This window comes from Harpia harpyja, chromosome 7 (genome assembly GCF_026419915.1).
Source record: "Harpia harpyja isolate bHarHar1 chromosome 7, bHarHar1 primary haplotype, whole genome shotgun sequence".
NCBI lineage: Eukaryota > Metazoa > Chordata > Aves > Accipitriformes > Accipitridae > Harpia > Harpia harpyja.
In genome coordinates, this window is record NC_068946.1 from 39,717,918 (window position 1) to 39,737,992 (window position 20,075).

General features: G+C 47.5%; 2 protein-coding genes across 9 annotated transcripts in view; one reads left to right on the forward strand and one right to left on the reverse strand.

Annotated features, from left to right (window-relative positions):
* Window positions 1–48: 48 nt before the first annotated feature.
* Window positions 49–14,413, reverse strand: CNOT9 (CCR4-NOT transcription complex subunit 9). 4 transcript variants are annotated; one of them, XM_052792073.1, is made up of 8 exons: window positions 14,258–14,413; window positions 9,615–9,794; window positions 8,404–8,519; window positions 6,984–7,093; window positions 6,096–6,205; window positions 5,031–5,129; window positions 2,433–2,524; window positions 49–1,733 (listed from the first exon to the last, which is right to left on the reverse strand). In XM_052792073.1, the coding sequence occupies exons 1-8, from the start codon at window positions 14,279–14,281 to the stop codon at window positions 1,559–1,561; spliced, it is 906 nt and encodes a 301-aa protein (XP_052648033.1). In that variant the 5' UTR covers window positions 14,282–14,413; the 3' UTR covers window positions 49–1,558. The 4 variants fall into 4 exon arrangements, with proteins under 4 accessions (XP_052648033.1, XP_052648034.1, XP_052648031.1 ...); XM_052792074.1 differs by having other exon boundaries at window positions 49–1,727; window positions 14,258–14,410; XM_052792071.1 differs by lacking the exon at window positions 14,258–14,413 and adding an exon at window positions 13,391–13,943.
* Window positions 14,414–14,556: 143 nt separating this feature from the next.
* Window positions 14,557–20,075, forward strand: part of USP37 (ubiquitin specific peptidase 37) — a 39,553-nt gene continuing 34,034 nt past the window's right edge. For 3 of the 5 annotated variants that reach the window (XM_052791215.1, XM_052791218.1, XM_052791219.1), the window contains exons 1-3: window positions 14,557–14,699; window positions 15,679–15,886; window positions 19,462–19,633. In XM_052791215.1, coding sequence (XP_052647175.1) covers window positions 15,731–15,886; window positions 19,462–19,633 — 328 coding nt within the window. In that variant the 5' untranslated portion in view covers window positions 14,557–14,699; window positions 15,679–15,730. The other 2 variants (XM_052791217.1, XM_052791216.1) reach the window with 2 other exon arrangements.

Sequence of the window (20,075 nt, forward strand, 5' to 3'; positions counted from 1 at the left end):
CCCCCCTCCAGCTTGCCCTCCTCAAGAGACCAGATCAGGAGCAATCTGTGCTGGCGCTGGGGTTTTATTATTTATTAATCCGAACTTACAAAAAAAAAAAGAAACCAAACCAAACAGAAGCATTTTCACACCCTGTCAAGGTCAGGGTGGAGGGGAAGGAAAAGAAGGTGATAGTTACAAAACAGAACCCCGGGGGCAAGGAAGAGGCCATGCTCTGCCCTTGTTACGCAAGGCTGTGAGGAGAGGAGGGAAGGGAAACGAGATGGGATTTAAGACACTGTTGGCACGACACTGCAGATGATCAGCAAAATAGGCTCCTCGAGGAGGGGGGAGAAATCAAGTAGCTGCCCAGGCTTGCCTGCAGCCAAGAGCAGGCTCCGCTGCAGCAGAGCAGAGGAGCTCCTCAGCTGCTTCCAAGAGCCTGCCGTGGCCACACTAACCCCTCGGCGCAGGGAAGGCAGGTAAGCGGCTGCTGGTCCAGTTTAATTACGGTGGGGCCAAGGCAGATGCCAAGGCTGGTTTGAAAGCTGAAATGGATGCACCCGGCTGGCAGAGATGAGCTGGAGGGAGGAAAGGGAAGGGGGCCAGGACTGAGAGACGCCTGGCAGGCAGCGGCAGGCATGGAAGCCGACATACCTGGAGCCCGCAGGATGTTGCTCCCAGCTGTCCTGTGGCAGGGGATCATCGGTCGGTGGCCTGCCCACCACCACAAGGCAGGTTTCCTAATGCTGAGCTCCATTTGACAAGCCAGCCCCGCTGGGCAAGAGCTGGGCTAGATGAGAGACCAGCACGCATCAGCCCCCAGCCGCTGGTTAGCTGCAGGAGTGCACTATTTACAGCACAAGAGCCACAGTCCTGCTGTCTTCTCCTCCCCCAAGAGCCCTGGGAAGCAAGCTTATGACGTGCGGGTTCATCACAAGTAATCCACCCCTCCTCCTGGGGCAAGCACCGCAGTGGCCCGGCTCCAGCCACTGCCTCTGTGCCAAAGGAAAGGAAGAGAGAAGCTCGCTGCACCAGCCAGATGCAGAGCCAGGAGCAAGGAAGTGCTGGCAGGGAAGAAAGCTGTCCCTGGGCTACCTGCAGCTGAGTAGCAGTCTTAAGAGGGGATAAAACAACTGGATCAGCTTTTATTCAGCTCACTCATCTAAACAGACATGTAAACAAGAAGTGACAAGGAACCGGAGGGATGTGGCATGCACACCCCATGTCACACACCGCTTGGGCAGAGGCTGAGCTAGCTGGAAGAGCAGACATCTGCACTACACCCCCTGCCTGGCAGTTGGGGGAGAGATGCCAGCCAAGTCTCCTGGAGAGATGGGGATCTTTACAGATTGTTTTTATTGATTTTTTTTTTTTTTTAAGCTGTAGTATCAGCATTTGCTGGTGTTGCGATCCCCGGAGGCATGCTGCATTGCTACAGAGCAGCCCTTTGGCTGGGTGGGGTGGTCCGACAAGCTGGCAGCCAGCTGGTGTGCCCAGTTTGTTGCAGAGGTCACCTGTTCCTGGTTCTTTGTAAACCTGAGCTGTTTCTTCCCCAGTCTCCCACCTCCCCCAGCAGTCATTGCGGAGGAAGAGGGATGCCCCGTGGGTCAGTGACTTGACCCTCTTGCAGGTTCTTGACAAGCTGAGCCAGCCAGCGCTTTGTGGTGGTGTCATCCTTCAGGACCTGGGCAAAGGTGGTGTCCTTCAGTTGGTCAGGAAGGCACTGCCTGAGAGCTTCACGTGCCCTACATCAAGAGACAAGAAACGGGGCCCAACAAATAAACTCACAGGGGCAAGAGGGGAGCAAACCCCACTGGGGACACAACGCTCCTTTGCCTGGGGGTCTCCCTGGCAGGGCCACCCAAGGAAAGAACCAAGCAGCAGCACTGCAGCACACGGCACTCGGCCAGCCAGCCCAGCTCCCATCCCTCACGCTAGACCTCACCGAGCCAACTCCTGTGCCCTGACACCCATCAGTCAAGAGCAATGCGATGCCAGGAGAGGCCGAGATGACAAATACATACCCAGCGGCTTTGGGCAGAGCTGCTGATCAGCATGAAATCAGTTTGCATTCCCTCAACTGAATTTCATCTATTGGCTTCTACTAACAACAGCCCACATGATGCAGAAGAGGGAGAGCATAGCATACCTTCCACCTCAGTCCCTCCCTTGTACCTAGTTCAAGCTACATTTGAGCTCAGGTAGCTGTAGCTTGCACAGCTTGAATCTGCACCAGACCCAAACAGTCACTGTTTCTCCCATGTACCACAAAAGCTCCTGGACTAGCAATAAAAAAACAAACCAAAAAACCCACCTATTTTCCACACTGAGCTAAGGCTGACATAAGGACAGACAAGGAACCTTGACTCTCCCCAAGTGGGCACTGTAGAGAAGAACTGCACTTCCAAGGGAGTTGGAGAAGCCCCTGCCCAAACTCCTAAAATGTTTACCTGGGGTTATCGGAAAGGCGAAGGTAGCAGCGGACGACATGTTTCAGTAGCCGTGCCGACGGCTCCTTGGAGAGCTGCAGGACCATTTTACCCTGTTCGATAGAGGCCAGTGCCACCAGTTAAAGTCTTTGTAAGAACACCTTCACAATCAGCAGAGACTGGGAAAGACCATTAAATCACTCACTCTGGCTTCCCATGCATCGCAGCCCATTACCTTTCATCTAGATACCCTGCATGGAGCCCAGCACTCTGCTTGCCAAGATGCCTTTAAAAGCAGCTAGCCATGACTTGGAAAGGATTCTCCCAGCAGCCTGGGGAAAGCTTGTCTCATCTCTGTTTGGTTTTTACCTCCCTGGGACTGCTTAGTGGTCCAACCCTCTGCTAGATTAAAGAGAACCTGGGGTTTCCCCCTGGTGGAGGAAGGCAAATGTACCCCAAACACTTTGATAAGCTCAGGCTGAGTCACCTCGTGAGGTGTGCTCCCAAGCTCTGCAACCCTCCCTGTTCTCATCTGTGCTGCCTTCACCTCAACGCCCTTTTAAAACCTTAACAATAGCCTGGGAAACCATGCCAAAGCACTGGGCTCACCCACACCACATATAGTAAGATCCACATCTGGTCTTATCATGCATCCAAGAGTTGTATTTTCTTTCTCCTACATCCCTCAATAAGCCATTACTGGGAAGCAAGACCAGGGCAGATCTCCCTGGCCCAGCCTCTGTTTCTCACACTATGTAGGACTTTGCACATGGTTGCACCTTTGAATGCACCCAGCCTAGCAAACAGTGTGGATGCCTTCACATGCCTGCTTTAAAGGAGTTTAACAGTCTGCTTCCTCATGTTCAGGAGTCAATCAGATCTGCCCAACAAGTTGGGGTTTTTTCCTGTAAAACTACATTGGCTAGCGCTAAGCGTTTTCCTCATTAGCCAAATTCACCCGTATTTGGATAGTCAGGCAGTTAGCAATTAGCAGGTCCCCCTCATCTGCCCTTTTGCAAGCTTTCTGTTCTCAGCAATTCCCCAGGATACCAGTATTTCTCTGAAACAAAGAACAGGTCAGAGAGCTCCTCAAACCTCTCCCAGATGGGAAATACTAACTTGCTCTTTTAAAAGCATCCAATACTTGCATAACATTTTACGCAGTTATCAGCAGACGAGGAAGTAAATCATCACCCTCATGAGACAGAGTACACTATCCCAATTTTTGAAATAGAGAACAGAAATGTCTATGAACATTTTCATCTTTCTCTGTAGCACTATGGAATATTAATCATGCCAGTGCTTCACCCAATGGTGGGATTATACCACAGCTAGCATTTCTTCCATGCTGACACAGTTTTACACACCCACATCCTTCCATGTTCATACCCTTCCCAGCCATGGATTCTTCCTTGGTCTCCTTCCCTCCCCTACCTCAGGGTTTCTAATTGCATCCTTCACTTTGCCCCCAAGCCAGATGTACTTTCATCAAAGCAGATCCTTTTCTTGAATGCAAAAATCATGTCACATTGCATATTATGGACACCAGCTCATCGTAGTTCATATTTTGCTGTTTGTGGGTGAATTAGGAGGTAACATTTTCTTTATATTTGGGAAAACAGACAGACAAATAAATATTCCCAATGAAAGTATCAACATTTAGGCAGAGAATCAGCATTGCAAAGTGCTGAACTTAATGCTGCATTTTCTTCTCCTGAGACTGCTCTTTAAAAAACAAGCAACCAACCAACCAAACACAAAAGCAGGACAATAGCTATTCCAGGGCAGACATGTATTCCCCTCAGTGAGCTCAAAGATAATAAAGCTCAAGTTGGGGCTATTACTCCTGGGATGAACAAATTATGAGTACCCAAACTTCTCCTTCACAGGGGACAGGGAATGGACAAAAATTGTCTGCTCTCTCTGTGTTCCGACACAAGAATTAGAGTCATAAGCAGCAGCTAGTAGGAGCCAGGTTCAAAGAGAAAAAAAAGGAGGTTGGCCTTCCAGGCAGCAAACAGGAAACCCATGAAAATCCCTGGTAAAGGACACTGTGGACACAAAAAGTTTCCATGGGTTTAAGGGAAGGATAGGACAAACACTGGGGGTTACTGCATAGAAAACACACAACTGGGCTCAGAAATCCAAAGCTGAAAATAGCTGGCAGCTGCAAGACTGTTATAAGGGCAAGTATCATATATGCTTGCCCTGCTCTTACTCCTTCGCTCAACATGCTGCTTTCAGCCTGTTGTGGGAGACATAAATGGGAAATGTATCCATAATCTGAGCAGTGGGATCATTCTTACACAAAATTGAATCAATTCACATCCAGCCAACGACCCTGAAAACTCTTTTTCTTCTCTGGACACGTTTACCCATTTTATCTTGGGGACTTAGTGTATTACAACTAATATGTGTTCTCTTGACATGCAAACCAGAGATATACAAAGGAAACATGTGGAAGCAGAGAGCTACAGCGTCAAAAGCAATAAGCCCAAGAACGATTTGCTCTCCTCATACTGTACTCCAGCCAGATAGCAGTAAAGTAGCTGCTGAAAAAGCTAGCTGCTAGAGCATAATTTTTTCTTTTTTTAAAACAGGGGAAACAAATAATCTTACCAGTATCATGGCAACATGGGAAAACCGCTCGTAAGTCTGACAGATATATGCCAACCCTGTGTCATCCAGGAGGATTTTCTGAAGAATAAATGTAGCAACCTAGAATGGGGAGAAAGCAGAAAAGAAAGCGTATAAACAACTTATCTATCCTGAAAAGGGACAGCCTTTGTGCTGTGTTCTTTTCTAGGCAGTCCCAGAGCTGAAAGGCCTTTCAGCAGGCAGCAAATCCTTTACTCGGTGAAAGTTTAAAGCCAAAAGAAAATGCAGGACACTACACAATGCTTTGCATCTCTGGCTAAAGAGATGGACGCAAAGCAGTGTGTACAAGATGGCTGGATGCAGGTTGCATAAGACAGCAACTACTGCTGGGCCACTCAGGATTACATCCACACTACTCTGGTCACAGAGCAAGAAGCAGGAGAAGGACCTGTCCCTTGGCCCTGCCATCTAGACAGCAAGATGATTTTGGTTTTCATCTTGAGCGTTATCGATTCATCATGAGACACGTGACTTTCCGGAAGAACCTCAGCCAGCTATGTCAGCAGGCTTCACCAGAAAAGCACACACAGACTAAAACCTGCAGCCAGCCTACCTGGGTCATCGGACCAGTCTGACCACAGATCTGAGCTCATGGGGGAAAGAGGCCCCTGATCACAGGAGACAACAAAGTGGTCCAGCGTGGTGAGCATTCCCACAACCACCACCAACAGCTGCCGCCCAACCTCTGCACTGCATAGCTACAGCATTTGTTCTCTCAGGCCAAGGAAAGTTGATCCAGCTCAGCCTTGAAAGTTACTCTGCGGGGCTGCAAAGGACGGAACAGGTGCTGAGAGCAGAAAGATCTTTCCCAGCAAAACTACCAAGCTTGGGAACTCCAGCTTAGTTTGGTGGGTTTGATTTGTTTGTTTTTTCAGGAGGTAAAAACTCCATCCAGAGTTGCCCTAGCATTTGCAACAGGACACAAGCCAACTCTGCAGGTTACTGGCTGCCTGGTCAGCCACAGATAAACAAGTCTTAATAAGGACAAATAAGACAAGTCTTAATTAGGACAAAAAGAGTAGGTACCGTTTTGGAGAGTTCACTGCCAGACTCCATAATGCGTAAGCACAGGGGGATAATTTCTGTTGTCAGTAAGAAATTTATCACTTCTTGCTCATCAGTTTTCACCAAGGCCCCTTGAAGGAAAAACAAAAACCAAAATCAATACATGATAAATTGTTTCAAAAAAATCTCACCTTTCAAAGAGGGCCTATGCTGTGTCCTCCCCAGGAATCATTAAGTCTGAACGGCAGGCAGAGCAACTGTTGGCCTAAATACCTTGCAGCACATGGCTGGAGAAGAAATCGTTCTGGCAACATAAAAGTAATCAAGCTGGGTTTGGGGGTTGTTTGTTTTTCAGAAAGGGGATGCATTCTTGGCTGTCCCCCTGTGGTAATACAAACACAAGAGGATCATACCACCCACAGCAACCTCTGTGAAGAAGTGCATTTTAAGACTCATTTTATGCATTGCGAGAGAAATGTCTGGGGCAGAAAGAATTAAAAAAAAACAAGATAAGGGCAAGACAGGGCAAATACACCCAAGTCAATCAATGACAAAAACCCAAAGAAAGCCAAGTCTGCACCCACCCATCCCAGTGTCTAGCTGGCTGGGCTGAGGGTGAAGGCACAACAAGCCTGCAGGTGCTTGTACTCACAGGAAACATATTTTTGGCAATGCACCCAGACTTCAGTATTTTCTTATTAGTGAAAAGCCCAGTTCCTACACACTAAGAGGAACCTGCCTCCAGAACTGATGGAAAAGGAGCAGCTCCTCCTGTTAACACTACAGGACTCAGAAGATCCCAATAAAAAGAGACCTGTGATTTTGGTCGTGCAGGTCTCTATACGCACAGCATGAACTGCATCCAACTTGATAAGAAACCAGTGCTCCAGCATTAGTCTGGCTGCTTACCAATCACTCCGAGGCTCGTGAGCCGCAGGTACTCAAATGGACGTGTCTTGCTAACTGTGTGCAAGAAGGGGTACAGGAAGAGAGGGATATGAGCTGCCAGAAAAGCTGACCTGCAAGAAAGGGAGAACACACAATGTGAGAGACAAGACAGAAAAAGCGAGCACACAATCCAGCATTACCATGCAGAGCCTCCTGACAGACACCATTGCTGGTGCTCCTCAGAAGAGGGTAACAGTTTGTTCTCTGATGGAAAGGCATGAAGTAAATTCTGCACCGAACACAGCACAAAACCTAACACCTAAACTGTCAGCTACCTGCATTGCTGCTTCCAGCTGATCAGGAACAGAGCACATCCTGTTGTTTTTGTTACCCCTTACTGCCACCCAGTCCCTCTGCTTTGTACATTCACCGTTGCATTTCACCTTGCAGGCTCCCATGAGCAGGGACAGTCAGCCACAATGCATGTGCAAAGGATCTGCATGACAGAAATCCAGACTGGCTGATCTCTAGGCATTACCACAGTTTAAATGTGCACAGCCACCTTTCCCCAAGAGTCCTCACACTGCCTTCTGAAAATGGTGAAAAATACAGACTGCAGGGAGAAACCTGGAGACTGCTCTGCTAGCAGATGGAAGCTCTCTTGCACAGTCATCCAACATTCTTCCTCTGTTTTCAGTTTTCAAACTTTAAATGTAAAGGTGTGTGGTGTAAAACTACCCTATTTCTTTGGATATCATCTCATGGAGGGTTCCTGTATGACACTGCTTTGCAGCAGCTGAAAAACTTCAGCTATGCAGCACTTTCTTCTCAGCAGGAACAGAAGCATGAGATCATGGATCTCTGGGTAGTTTTCTTCTGAGTTTCAGCTACTGATTTTGGCTGAACCAACACCATCTTTTCCCCTGCTGACATGGGGTGGACACAGATTGAGAAAACCTGAAGTCAGGCAGGAGGACTCCAGACATGGCTCCGCTATTACTCCCTTGCCACACACGGTCTCTGGGAAAGACAGTCCTGCTCATTCCACCCTTTGGACAGCTGGTCTAAGTACCTGTAAGCTGCTAGTTTAAATAACTGTAAGCTCATTAAAACAAGGATCCTGCACACAGCACTCAGCACAAAGGCTCTCTTATCTCTGGCTGAGCTCCCAGGAGCCACAACCCAATGTTTTCGGAATTTGCAGAATCTCAAGATGATCCACAGAATGCAATGCATTTAGGATCGCCATAAAGCTGTAATCCTGATAATCTGTGCAAACAAGTGAAAGCAGCAGGCAGCTGCCTATCTTCCAGCTCTGTCCTCTGTTCCACTTGCCTTGGTAAAAAAGAAGAAAGGTGCTTATGTGCTTCTGGAGTCAAACAGACAGGCTGAGCTGTCAACATCAACACCTCAGAAAACTCGTGCACTTGGAAACACTTACCTCGTTTCAGGATGCGATGCAACACACTGTAGTAGAGCTAAAGCATTGCAGACTCTGTTGGACTGATGGGCTGTCAAAGTCGGAGGGTTGATTGATGGATAAATATTTACAATTTCCTAAAAATTAACAGATGAAGAAAAGTTAAAAGAGAAAAACATCAGAAAGCTGCACCAAAGCACTTGCCGAACAAGTAAGTATGGTGACAGGCGATGACAGTCTGCTTTCACCAAGCACCACTTTGAAGTTACCTGGCAGCCACCATGCTGACCAGGCAAGGGCAGAGCTGGGTCAGAGTCAATTTCACAAGGAGTCACAGGAATGCATTCAAACCTTACATTTCAGTAAAAAAGGGTTAATTTGATTTCCTGGCTCTTTACTAGTGTAGGGACCGCTTTGTTTTGAACTTCCAGATCAAAGAGGAGTGTTGTTGCTGTGCCTAGAGGCAGAGCACACCCACTCTATTCAAACTGTAGCTGCTGGTACTCTTCTAACTCAATGCAGGTGAAGCAGCTGAGGGAGAGAAATCTCATTCAGAAATCTGCCTACTTCCAACTATAGCTCCCTTCTAATTTTCTTCACTTGTTTCAGGGCCACTCTGAAAACAGTTTGACATTGCTAATCCTGCACTCTTTTCTTTCCTTCTTCGAAAGAAATTACTAGATTCGGCAGTGAGAGATAGCCAGTCATCAGCTGTAGAGTAGTTTGCCCAGAGATAAGCTGAGCTGCTTCATTTCACATGAAATGCAGGTACATTCACTAGAGCAGCGAGCAGCATTCCCATGCTGCCCTTCCAGTGGGCTCCCTGCAAGGGCAACCTTCTGACCAGGATGTGCTCAAGCTCACGTAGAACAAATCAAACCAGAGACCTTAGGGGTAAAGACTGTTGTGGCTCTGCTCTGACACTGTATGAAAATAAACAGAACGTGATCCACAGGGAACTCATACAGCCAAGAGCTAGCTTGTTCCCCTTCCAACTACGTATGTTATCTAATTAGAAATCTTACAGTCTCTGCACACATCGCCTTGCTAGTGATGATTAATGGCAAATGGGCTTGCCACATCTGCTGCCCTCACCATGTGACCCAACATACATCATACAATGGCAATAAGGGACTCCGCCAGTGCCTCCCCAGATCTGCCCCATGGACGCACAAGCACTGCAATGTGCTGGTGCTGCACCACGGAATAAAGATGCTGCCAGTCCTACCCACCTGAAGGAGTGCTGCAATCGTGCCAAACGAGTGCCACAGCATCGGGGCAAGGTCAGGCACAGACTCACGCTTCTTGCTCAGCTCCAGCAGCGCATTCTCCCGTGTCTCAGGGCTGGACAGCTCATTGATCCACTGGTAGATCTTTTCGCGGTCAACCTGAGCCAGCGCTGTTGGCACAGGCTGGGAGGGAGACAAGAAAACTTCAGTCCAAACATTTTATCCAGGTGTCACAAAAACTCTTCCCACAACCTGGCAGATAAACAAAAAAGTGCTCAAGAAACTCCTGACTGGGGGAGGAAGGAACTAAAGCTGCATTAAGATGATCTGGATATGGATCCCTTCCTTAGATTAGTCTTATTATTTCACCTATTTGAAACGTAAAGTTTTTACTTTCTGGCCTGACTCATCAGGACAATCTTTCTTAATCCGCTTGTCAAGTAGTACCTTGTGACTTCATTCAGCAACATAAGAGAGCCATGCTGCTGCCTGTCTATGCCAGCAGAGCTCCCAGGAAGGTCACACACACTTTAGCCAGCTATCATTTGCTTCACCTGCATTTAGCACACATTCATTTCATGCTTCAAGTGCAAGCTTCCACAAATTCAAAGTAAGGCAGATGCTACCTTCTTCTCTCCAAAACCATCCAAGGCATTGGAACCTGCCAATAGGATTCACCCAACGTACCTGAGAAAAATATTCGTACAAATACTGGAAAAAGTCTTACTACTCCAACATCAGACACCATCCACAGCCAGTAACATCTGCTGGTAGAGACATCTCATATTCACCCCATGTATCTTGTTTACATGCATGGAGCTAAAAGGGAATTTTTCAAGACTGATTTTGTGCAAAAATTCCTGTTCAAAATAAACCCAGAGAAGGGTGCATCTATATTCATAGTCGAGGCACATTTTCTACTACTCAGGAGAAATGCAGGATTTCTATTCTGCCTTTCTTGGAACATCAGGGAAAGAACAGCATCAAGGCCAACAAGTTTTCAAGCCAAAAAAACCGAAGGAGGGCTGGGAAGGAAAGGAAGAGAAACAGGGACTGTGGAATTGTAGCATAGTTTCTGTGGAGAGGGAAAGGCGCAAGCCTTTCAATGAAAGTTTGTCTCATGCCTCTGCTGGCACAACAAGCACTCAAGGTGCAAACAAATGCTCAGCAGGCTTCCTAAGTAGACAGTTTGGCGATTCAGATACAAAATTTTGAGGAAGACAAACAGCAGCATTAAAACGTCCTGTGTGAACACTTCCAAAACCCAGTTTAGAACATACTCAAACATTCTGCTGTAGTGTTTACTATTCAAGCAAAGCACAGCCCTATTCCTATGCTGCTGCTCCTGAGCTAGCCTGCATGCAACCACTCAGCATCTCCATGTGTACAGCAATCATGGCTGGGAACAGAGAATGGACTGTATTTCTTCTTTTTTTTTTTTCTTTAAAAAAACCCCAGACCGAAACTCTTCATGTGCTTACCACGACAGATGTGAGCACTGCCTGTACCACACTGACAACAACGCTACTACTAAGCAGCTCATCGCTGAGGCACTGAGGAGAATACAACTCCTGTTCAGGAACTGAAAGTGGCTGGAACCAAACCTGAAACCATATGCCAGAGGCAGGCTCCCAGAACTGCAGGAGGGATGAAGGGAGACTTCTTAACCTTTGGCAGACCTGCCCAGAGCTTTCTGCCTCTATTGCTGCAAAGGTGTCCCTCCTTCATTCATCCACGTATTAGATCCAAAGAGATCACGTCCAAAGAGATTCTTCCTCAGCTGTGAGATTTCTCTCTCCCCCAGCCACTTCCATTATTATTATTTAACTCAAATGTCTATATATAAGCCAATGTGCTGTTATCAGTCCCTGTACTCTAGGGCTCAAATACCTTTTTAGCTGTTCATCTTTCCTCCTATCCTCTTCTCTCTTGTCTAATCAATTTTTAATTTTTTTTTTTCCAGAACCTCACACTAAATGAGTAATCCTGACAAATTTATTGTCCTCTTACACTTGGGAGTGCAATTCCAGTGGCAACTCCTACACTGGAGCTCAGAAAGAGAGGGAGAATGAACAAAGATCATTTGTTTTTATTTGGGATGGTAGAGTGACAAGCAGTGTAGCAATAATGTTGTTATAATTGTGTTATCTAAAGCTTCCATCTATTTTTCTAGACTCACTGGAAGTTTCAGTTCCTGAAAGCTTAAATACATCAACCCTTTAAAAGCACAATCATGTGCTTGTGATCCCTAGAGAATACTAAGTAGATTTTCCACACAATTAAGTTTATGATGTCCAATATCTGTCTTAGCCAGAACGAACTGCTTTTCACAGGCTCTACGGTTGCTCCTCTCATTTTAGTTTAAATTGAGACACATTTTTTTCCTAATTTCCTACTTTATTGTTGTTCCCCCTTCTCCCTCAAAAACGTAAAATTCTGGGGAACCCTGAGGCCTACATACAAATCCTGCAAGCTCCGAGACAGAACCCTGCCAGGCAGACTTTCTCTTCCACACAGGGAAACCAAAAGTTACCAACAGTACCTCAACACAGCACAAACTAGCCACCTCTGCATCACGAAAGATCTCGTAACACCTTCCTCAAGAGAAACAACATTACCTCAAACATCCATGGCTGATTACATTTCCAACAATCACATAACGAACTGGATTTAGGCAATTGGCTTTCTCTTCCTGAGCAGTTGCTGCTAGGCACACTGGTAAAAATACTGGCAAACCAAAGCAGAACATTGACTAATCGGATACATGTGCTTTTTAAACTATTTTGATAGATCACTAACTCAAAAATACCAAAATGAACTTTGAACTTCAATAGCAGTGAATTAGCTGGTTTGAGTTGGGCTTTCAGTGCTTACTGCTAGTTACAGCTACATTTATTGTTTTTAGCCTGTTCTCGAGCCTCTAGCATGTTATGCTGTCTTCAGGTCTGAAATCAAAGTGTCAGCTCTGCTGCCACCAGCCATCACTGTATAAAGACCAGTGCTCTGCCTTACCACAACTTTATCACAACAGTGTTCACAACACCCAAAGGGATTCCTGAGCCAATTCATGACCCTGCTAAGAGGTAATGTTATTTACCGCAGCTCCCAAGCACATTTCTAGCACCAAACATCCTTCCCTGTCACCTTTAGTCGAAGCATACTAACCGACTGTGGTAAGAAACATTTCAATAAAGAACTACCAGGTGAAGTGAATTATGTATAAATTAAATATACATTCAAATGAGTCCCCAAATAAAGTTGATTTCTATTCCTGAAACAGATTATTTTGTTAAAATTGTCTTTTTAAAAAAATCCTTCTATAGAGTGGTGACTAGAACACAGATAGACGATTAATGGGAGATACAACAGTCCCTCATACATTTTTGACAAGCACTTAGGAATTACATTGCTATAAAAATGTAAATGCTGATTTAAGAGAGTTCACTATGATCTTGCACACCATTCTATGCTCCGGAAAGTGTCACTTTAAATCAGAAGTATTTGCCAGCACTCCAGGAAACAATTTAAAGTCACAAGCACTTAAAATGGGAAGACTTAAAAACTTCTCTCAACTTATGCTCATAAGTATTTTACTCACTCTTGTTTACTTGTTAGTCCAAGCAGAGATCCTTGAGCTAAGTTCCTTTGAAAACAGCTCTAACTGCTGGTCTTGCAATACACCTCCCAACCCCAATACACGCCAGAGACTCAGTCAACTCTAGGAAGTCTTATACACGCGACAAACATGCATTTGGAGAAGTGAAAACCAAAACACAAACCCGCTCAGATGGGAGATAAGATGCAGTAACCACATCGTTCAAACTCAGCTTCTGTTTTTGAACCCAACCAGGCCAAGGTACCACTCCTCTCCCACCAGCCTGAACATCAGGCACCTCATCCCACCACGGCAGCTTCCCGAGGGGAGGAGGGCAAGCAGCAACTACGGACAGCACTGCAAGGTGTTGGGGAAAAAGGAAGAAGCAACAGGCAGTCTCTGCTTTTCCTCCTGCTTGCATGCCACCCTGAGGAGCTTTTCGCTATCTCCTCTTTCCCTCTGCAGTTGAGACCAGAAGCAGAAGAGCTCCCCAGAGGACAGAGGAGGTGGCCGGGCATTCAGGAGGCGTCCGGGCGCAGCACGGGGGAGGGAGCGCAGGGGGCAAGAGGAGGGAAGGAGGAAAAACCCGAGGTGGTACACACCGGGCTGAAGGAGCGCAGCCGGGGCACCCAGCAGGGAAGCCCTCCTAGCCCCTGGGCGAGCCACCCCGTCCCCACGAGCAGCAGAGCAAGACACGGCCGCCTCGGGGAGGCTCAGAGGAGTCCCGGGGGGGGGGGGCGGAGGGGAGGGGGCAGCCGGAGCGAGAAAGCGCTCACTCCCTGCCTCCCCGCTACCAGAGGGAGCCCGCCGCCCGAGCCGGGCACCGGGGCGCTGAGGGGAGGGAGCTCACCCGGGCTGCGGCACCCCGCGGCCCAAAGCCCTCCCCGCCCCCGCCGCGGGCGGCCGAGAGGAAACGTCCCCCTCACAGCTACGAGCGGCCGCGCACCCCACGGCCCCGCTCCCCGCGCGGCCTAGCGCAACGGGGTCCCCTCCCCTCCCCAGCCCCGTCCCGTCCCGTCCCGCCCCGCCGGGGCACGCAGCCGCGCCTCACCGCCGCCGTGGCCAAGCTGTGCATGGTGGGAGCGGTGCCGGTGTTGCCGCCGGGCCCGGCTCAGAAAGCCACCGCCATAGACTCAGGTCTGCCCCGACCCCTCACCCCGCCCGCCGCGACGGAGGCTGGGACAGGGGCGAGGCGAAGGAGGCGAAGGCTGCGCGCATGCGCGCGGGCGCCGGCCGGGCTGCGCGGGCAGCGCCGAGGCCAAGAGGGCGGCTGCGGCGCATGCGCGCGGGCGGGCGTGGGGCGCGCCGGGAAGGGCGCCGCCGCCGCCGCGCTGACGTGAGCGGGCGCGCGCGCGCGTGCGTGCGTGTAGTCGCGCGGCGTCTGGCGCTGCTGGCCGGTTCCCGCCATCCGCCGCCGCCCCCCCCCTTCCCCCTCCCCTCCCCCCCCCGGGCCTCAGCCCGCCCAGCGGCGCCGGGGACGCGCCGGGACGCAGGTACCGGGGCTCGGCCCCCCCCCCCCCCCCCTCCTCCTTACCCCCCCCTCCCCACCCCTCGGCGCCGGCCGGGTGCCCCCGCCCTCCCCTCCTTCCCCCCCCCCCCCCCCCGGCGCACGGCGCCTCCCCTCACAGCGGCCCGGCCCGGGGCGGCCATGGAGCGGCGGGCCGGGAGGCGCTGCCTTCACCCCCCATGTCCCTCTCCGGGCGGGCGGCAGGGTCGCGGGGCCCTGCCCGGGCGCGGCGGGGGGGGTGGGGGGGAGCGGGGCCGCCGCCGGGCCGGGCCGGGCCGGGCTGGGCTGGGAGCGGCGGCGCCTGAGCGCGGGCTGCCGGGGGGGGACGGAACCTCCTCCTCGGCGGCGGCTCCTGGGCTGCGCGCAGGGGCCGCTTCATTCATTTCTTCTCGTTTTTATTTACAATACGCCCCGCCGTGCTGACCGGGAGCCCGCGGCGGTGCGGGGGCTGTTTCTCGTAGCGTTGGGCCGGTGGCTTTCCCGGGCGGAGTGCTGGCGGGGGGGGCGGGGGGGGAGCCGGGAGCGCAGGAGGGCACCGCCGCCCCGGGGACCCCCGGCCGGGCCCCGCCAGATGACCACGGCTCCCGTCCCGTCAGAAACGAGCTCGTTTTGCCTCTTAGGCTTACTCCGCAACTTTGGTTTCCGTCTCTTACCGGCTTTCCTCAGGCACTTATTTTTTCTTTCCTCAAATCCCTTGAAGTTGCTGCAAGGATTTGCAAGAACTTCTGCGTCTGGATTGGGTCTGCTTGCCTTTCAATAGTGAGGAATCGGCTCGTTGCTGCCCGAACTGGGAGAGATTTGATTAATCTAAGTGTCCTTCACTTGTGTCTACCTCTCCTTCACTGCATATAGAAGTACCAGCAAAACAGTTCTACTGAACTTCCACAGAAACTTTTAAGTCACACTTACATCTTTCTGTAGAGATTATTTGGCCTGCCTAGTTATAACTTTCTCCTTTTTAACAGGTTTTTAAGGTGGAGTACGCTTACTCCTGTTAGCTCTCTTCCGTGAGAAAGCATGGCTCCGCTAAAGGTGCATGGACCTGTGAGGATGCGCAGCATGCAGACTGGGATTACAAAATGGAAAGAAGGGAGCTTTGAAATTGTGGAGAAGGACAACAAAGTGAGTCTAGTGGTTCACTACAATGTTGGAGGAATTCCAAAGACATTTCAGGTACACCAAATATTAAGGCTTTTGTTTGAGCAGTGCATGGATTGTGCTCTTTTGTGAACAGCTGTCCTCTTCAAGGCTATTAAGTGTCACACAAACTTACCTCTGTCACTGTTTCTTGTTCGTCGTTTCCTGAACACTAATCCCTTTGTATAACTCTCTTGTAAATTATTCACGTGTATTGTTAAAGGATCTGCCAAAGTCGGCATTGAGATACGACTGAATGGGAAGAACCAAAAAGCAGAGAAAAGTTACCAAAGTATATATCATCAAGGCTCACATGTTCAGATTTTTGGAACTGTAACCTTTCTGTTATTGGTACAGTTGCGGAATCTGGAGGTGAAGATCTGAACGCTTTGTACTAGCAGTTTTCCCAGCTGAAGAGTAAGGGTGTTAACACACTTGCAGCCTTTTGCTTGTTTATACAAGACTCTGCTGTACAGCAATTGTTACACTTCTAGGTTTTAAATATGCCAGGCAATGTGGTTTCCTCACTGGGAGGCTGATACAGATTGCTGTTAAAGATTCTCTTGCAATATTCAGCCTAAATTGCCTTTTTTTTCATTCTGTAGTTGTTTTCTGCTCATTCTTCCTAGTTTTTTGTGCAAAATGCCCCAAATCGAAAGAACGCGAAGGAGTTTTTTTCTGTAAAAAATTTCTCTCTGATTTAAAAACGTGTAGAGGGTATAAGAGTAGTTGGAAGAAAAAAAAAATCCGATCTTATTTAGCAACTTTGTATCGGCCTAGACTGAGCTAAATGGTGGCTTCTGCTTTTTCCTGCCACAGTTGTTTTTCATCAGTAGTGTTCACTAGACCTTTCTCTGAGCCATTTATTTCTGTGTCCAGACTTGGTGAAAAAAGTTCACTTTATTTTTGAAAGGTCAGGTTTTGCTGCCTTAGTGCACTGAAAAGTCTTAGGAAAGAATCTGGCAGCCTGTGTTGCCTTGGGATTGAGGCACAAGAAAATCATTCGCTGTGGATAGTTCCTACCTCTGTTACTGGAGACTTGAAAAGAATCATCTGCTTTCTCGTGCGCGATGCTGTGTCTGCATGTTTGATTTAATCCAGCATTGGACCATGTTGCTTCTGAGAAGAGCAGTCTCTTCTTCCCCTCATACCTTCCCTGGGTGCTTGTTCTCACACGCTCCTTTCTGCCTGGATGAGTGTTAACGTGGTGTGACACTGACTCAAAAGGTGGCTCCATGGGGAGGATGAGCCTACAGAACAGCTAACCACAGCCTAAAGGGGCAGGTTTTGGTCCCAGCCTCTCCCACCTGCTGGCTCTGGCACCTGTCAGATCTCTCTGTGAGCTCAGTGGAGGTTTTTTACATGAATTAGTTCGGGGAAAGGACTGAACATGAGGTCTGGTGGAGGGGGTGATATGGCACCATGCAGCTGGGACAGCAGCAAGGGAGGAGGAGGAAATGCCACATCTTTAGACCAATTATTTTTGTTTGGATGGTGGTTATTTTTCAGTGGGATCTGCTTTCTGGTCCTGTTAATCTTGAAGCAACATCGGCACAAGAACGTTGGTGGGAGTGAGCAGCACGCAGGGAGAGCTCCCTGCCCCTTGTGCCGCAGGCTTGTGCTTGAATGTAGTTTGTGTGAGCTGGCCCCAGTCTGTCACAGTGCTCTTGTGTGCTGCTTCAGGTGTGACAAATTCCTGATAATTTTGCTTTACAAGTAGCATTCCCTTTTTTTGACAAGTTGCTGTGGGAGAACTGTCAGTTCTCCACCTTTTTTTACTTTTCTGTAGTGGAACATTTGGAGGGATCCAGGGTTATATTTCTTTCTACAGTGACTGGTGTGTCATCAAATTTCTTATGTCAGATGGTATGTTTTACTGATGTTTCAGAGCTTTGACTAAGTTGTCGTAGATGCTAGATATGTATTAAGAGAAATAATTTGTTTACCCCCACCTCCCAAGACTTTGTGATGCTGACTGGGTCGTAACAGGTGCGTGGGGAGGGTATGGATGGAGCCCTCTCATGATAGCATTTTGAGTTGAAAAAGGTTGTTTTGCACTGAGATGGTGAAATAACTGTAATCCCTTTGCACTGGGTTCAGTGTTTTAAGAGAGGATGAAAAATATGGAGCCCTTTTTTAAATTCTTAGGTCTTTGAAGACATTTTTAGCTTATATTTAAAAAAAACAAAACAAAACAACCACCCCCACCCCCCCCCAAAAAAACCCCAAAACACAAAGATTGAGCACAAAGTATTTCAGAAGTGTAATTTTCCCAGCAAAATAAACCATTAGTTTCTGATTGAGGTGGTTTTCCCACCTCTCTTATAAACTGCTGTTGTATCTAGATGGGCTTTCCAAGAAACTAGGGATATGCATGGAAAAAAAAGAAATCTCACTGATGGACATGGAGTGTGTTTTACTATTGCAGTCTTCTATATACCTGAACAAACTTAAATAAAAATCAGGAATAATTTTTATTTTTAACCTTGTGTGTAATTTGAAGGAGACAAGACAGGTTCTAGAGCAAAGTACAGTGAAACTTGGGTGCTAGAGTGTAATTAGTGTTCATGTCTATTAATTCATCATCGTTATTTACATCGGTAGTGTGGCAGTATGCAGGTCAGGCCAAATTAGGAGAAGACTCTAATCTGATGGGCAGTGTTTTACTCTGTCTCGTGTTGTGCCTAATGACCTTGGCTGTGGTTTCCAATCTTGTATGAAGCTTTGAGTATAGCAATATACTGGCATGGAGGTCATTGTGTAGCTAGTGCCTGATCTTAGGAAAAGCTAAAGAAGAGGCAGCAAAATGAAGAATTAAGCAAAAAAGGGCAAGGGAATTGAAAATGAGATTATGCTTAGGTATGTATCGTCAAACTTCCATGCAGTCCGTAGATGTGAAGTATTCTTTTGCTTCCTCTGCTTTAGGAGCTACCCTCAACCTGTGTGGATAGTAGAGCCTTTACTGAACAGCCAGTTCTTATAGGTGACTTAGCATGAATTAACAATTAAGTAATGGTATAATAAAGTAGCAGTGGCATTATTAGGGAGCACAACTTATTTTATTCTTGTGCTTGGCCATAACCCTGAAAGTTTTGACACCACTTAATTGTTGCAATGTTGCATACGGACTAAGCATATTTCTTACTGACTTACTCCCTTAGCAAATTTTTTAAGCTATGTCAAACCCATCTTTCCTGAGAGCAAATTATAAAGTGAGTAGAAGTTTGCACTTAACATTTAAAACTTTCCCCATCTAAAATTATATTTCAAACTTGATGTGGAAGTTTCAGGCAGCTAAATGGGACTGTATGAAGCTCTTATTGCTTAATGTTCAAAAACGTCACACTTGATAGCAAAGCAGGTTTCAGAAAGCTTATCCAGGAATATAGGGACTGTTGAGCTATAGTGATACTGTCCTTTCAGTTCTGTCAGCTTCCAAGATCACCGATCGCATTAATTCTATGAGGCTTAATGTTTGCTCAAAATGGAGCAATAAGTATTTCAGTGCAAGTGCCTCTTACCCTCTCCATCTGAAGTGTTTTGTTTGAATTTGTAAGTATTTTGGCTTTTTAAAAATGGATTTATGTTTATAGTCACTTTCTTGTTTTCAGCTAAGCCATAACATTAAAACTGTGACCTTACGACCAAATGGTAGAAAACTGTGCTGCCTGATGCTAACACTAAAGGATACCAGCTTCCTGACAATTGATAAGGTACCATTTAAAGATGCAAATGAAATGCGGATGTATTTGGATGCAGTCCATCAAGACAGGGTTCATACTGGTAAGTGCAATTGTTGTAAATCATGTTAATAACAGTTTGGAGAGGGGTTGGTGCTGTGTTTTCTTTTTTTCATCTTTAGTCATTTTGTCCTCCTTGTGTTACTGACTTCCTTTGCATTTGTGTAAATTCTTCTTTCTGGCCCTCAACCCCAATTTTTGTTAGATTACCTTTCTCATGATGTACCTTTGTCATGCTGAACAATAAGCAGAGATTAAACATGTAGGAGTTGTTTATGTTGTAAGTATGTTGGTATTTGAAAAACTCTTGTCTATCACACATGCACAGTCTCTTTTTTTTTTTTTTTATTTTACCTCTTATTTTATTTTGTTCTTTTTAAGGGTAGGCACTTTACTGCCAACTGAATAAACGACCAATATAAGGGATATCTGTAAACATATGCTTATGTCTGTGCACTCAGAATATTGTACTGTCTGTTTGAAAG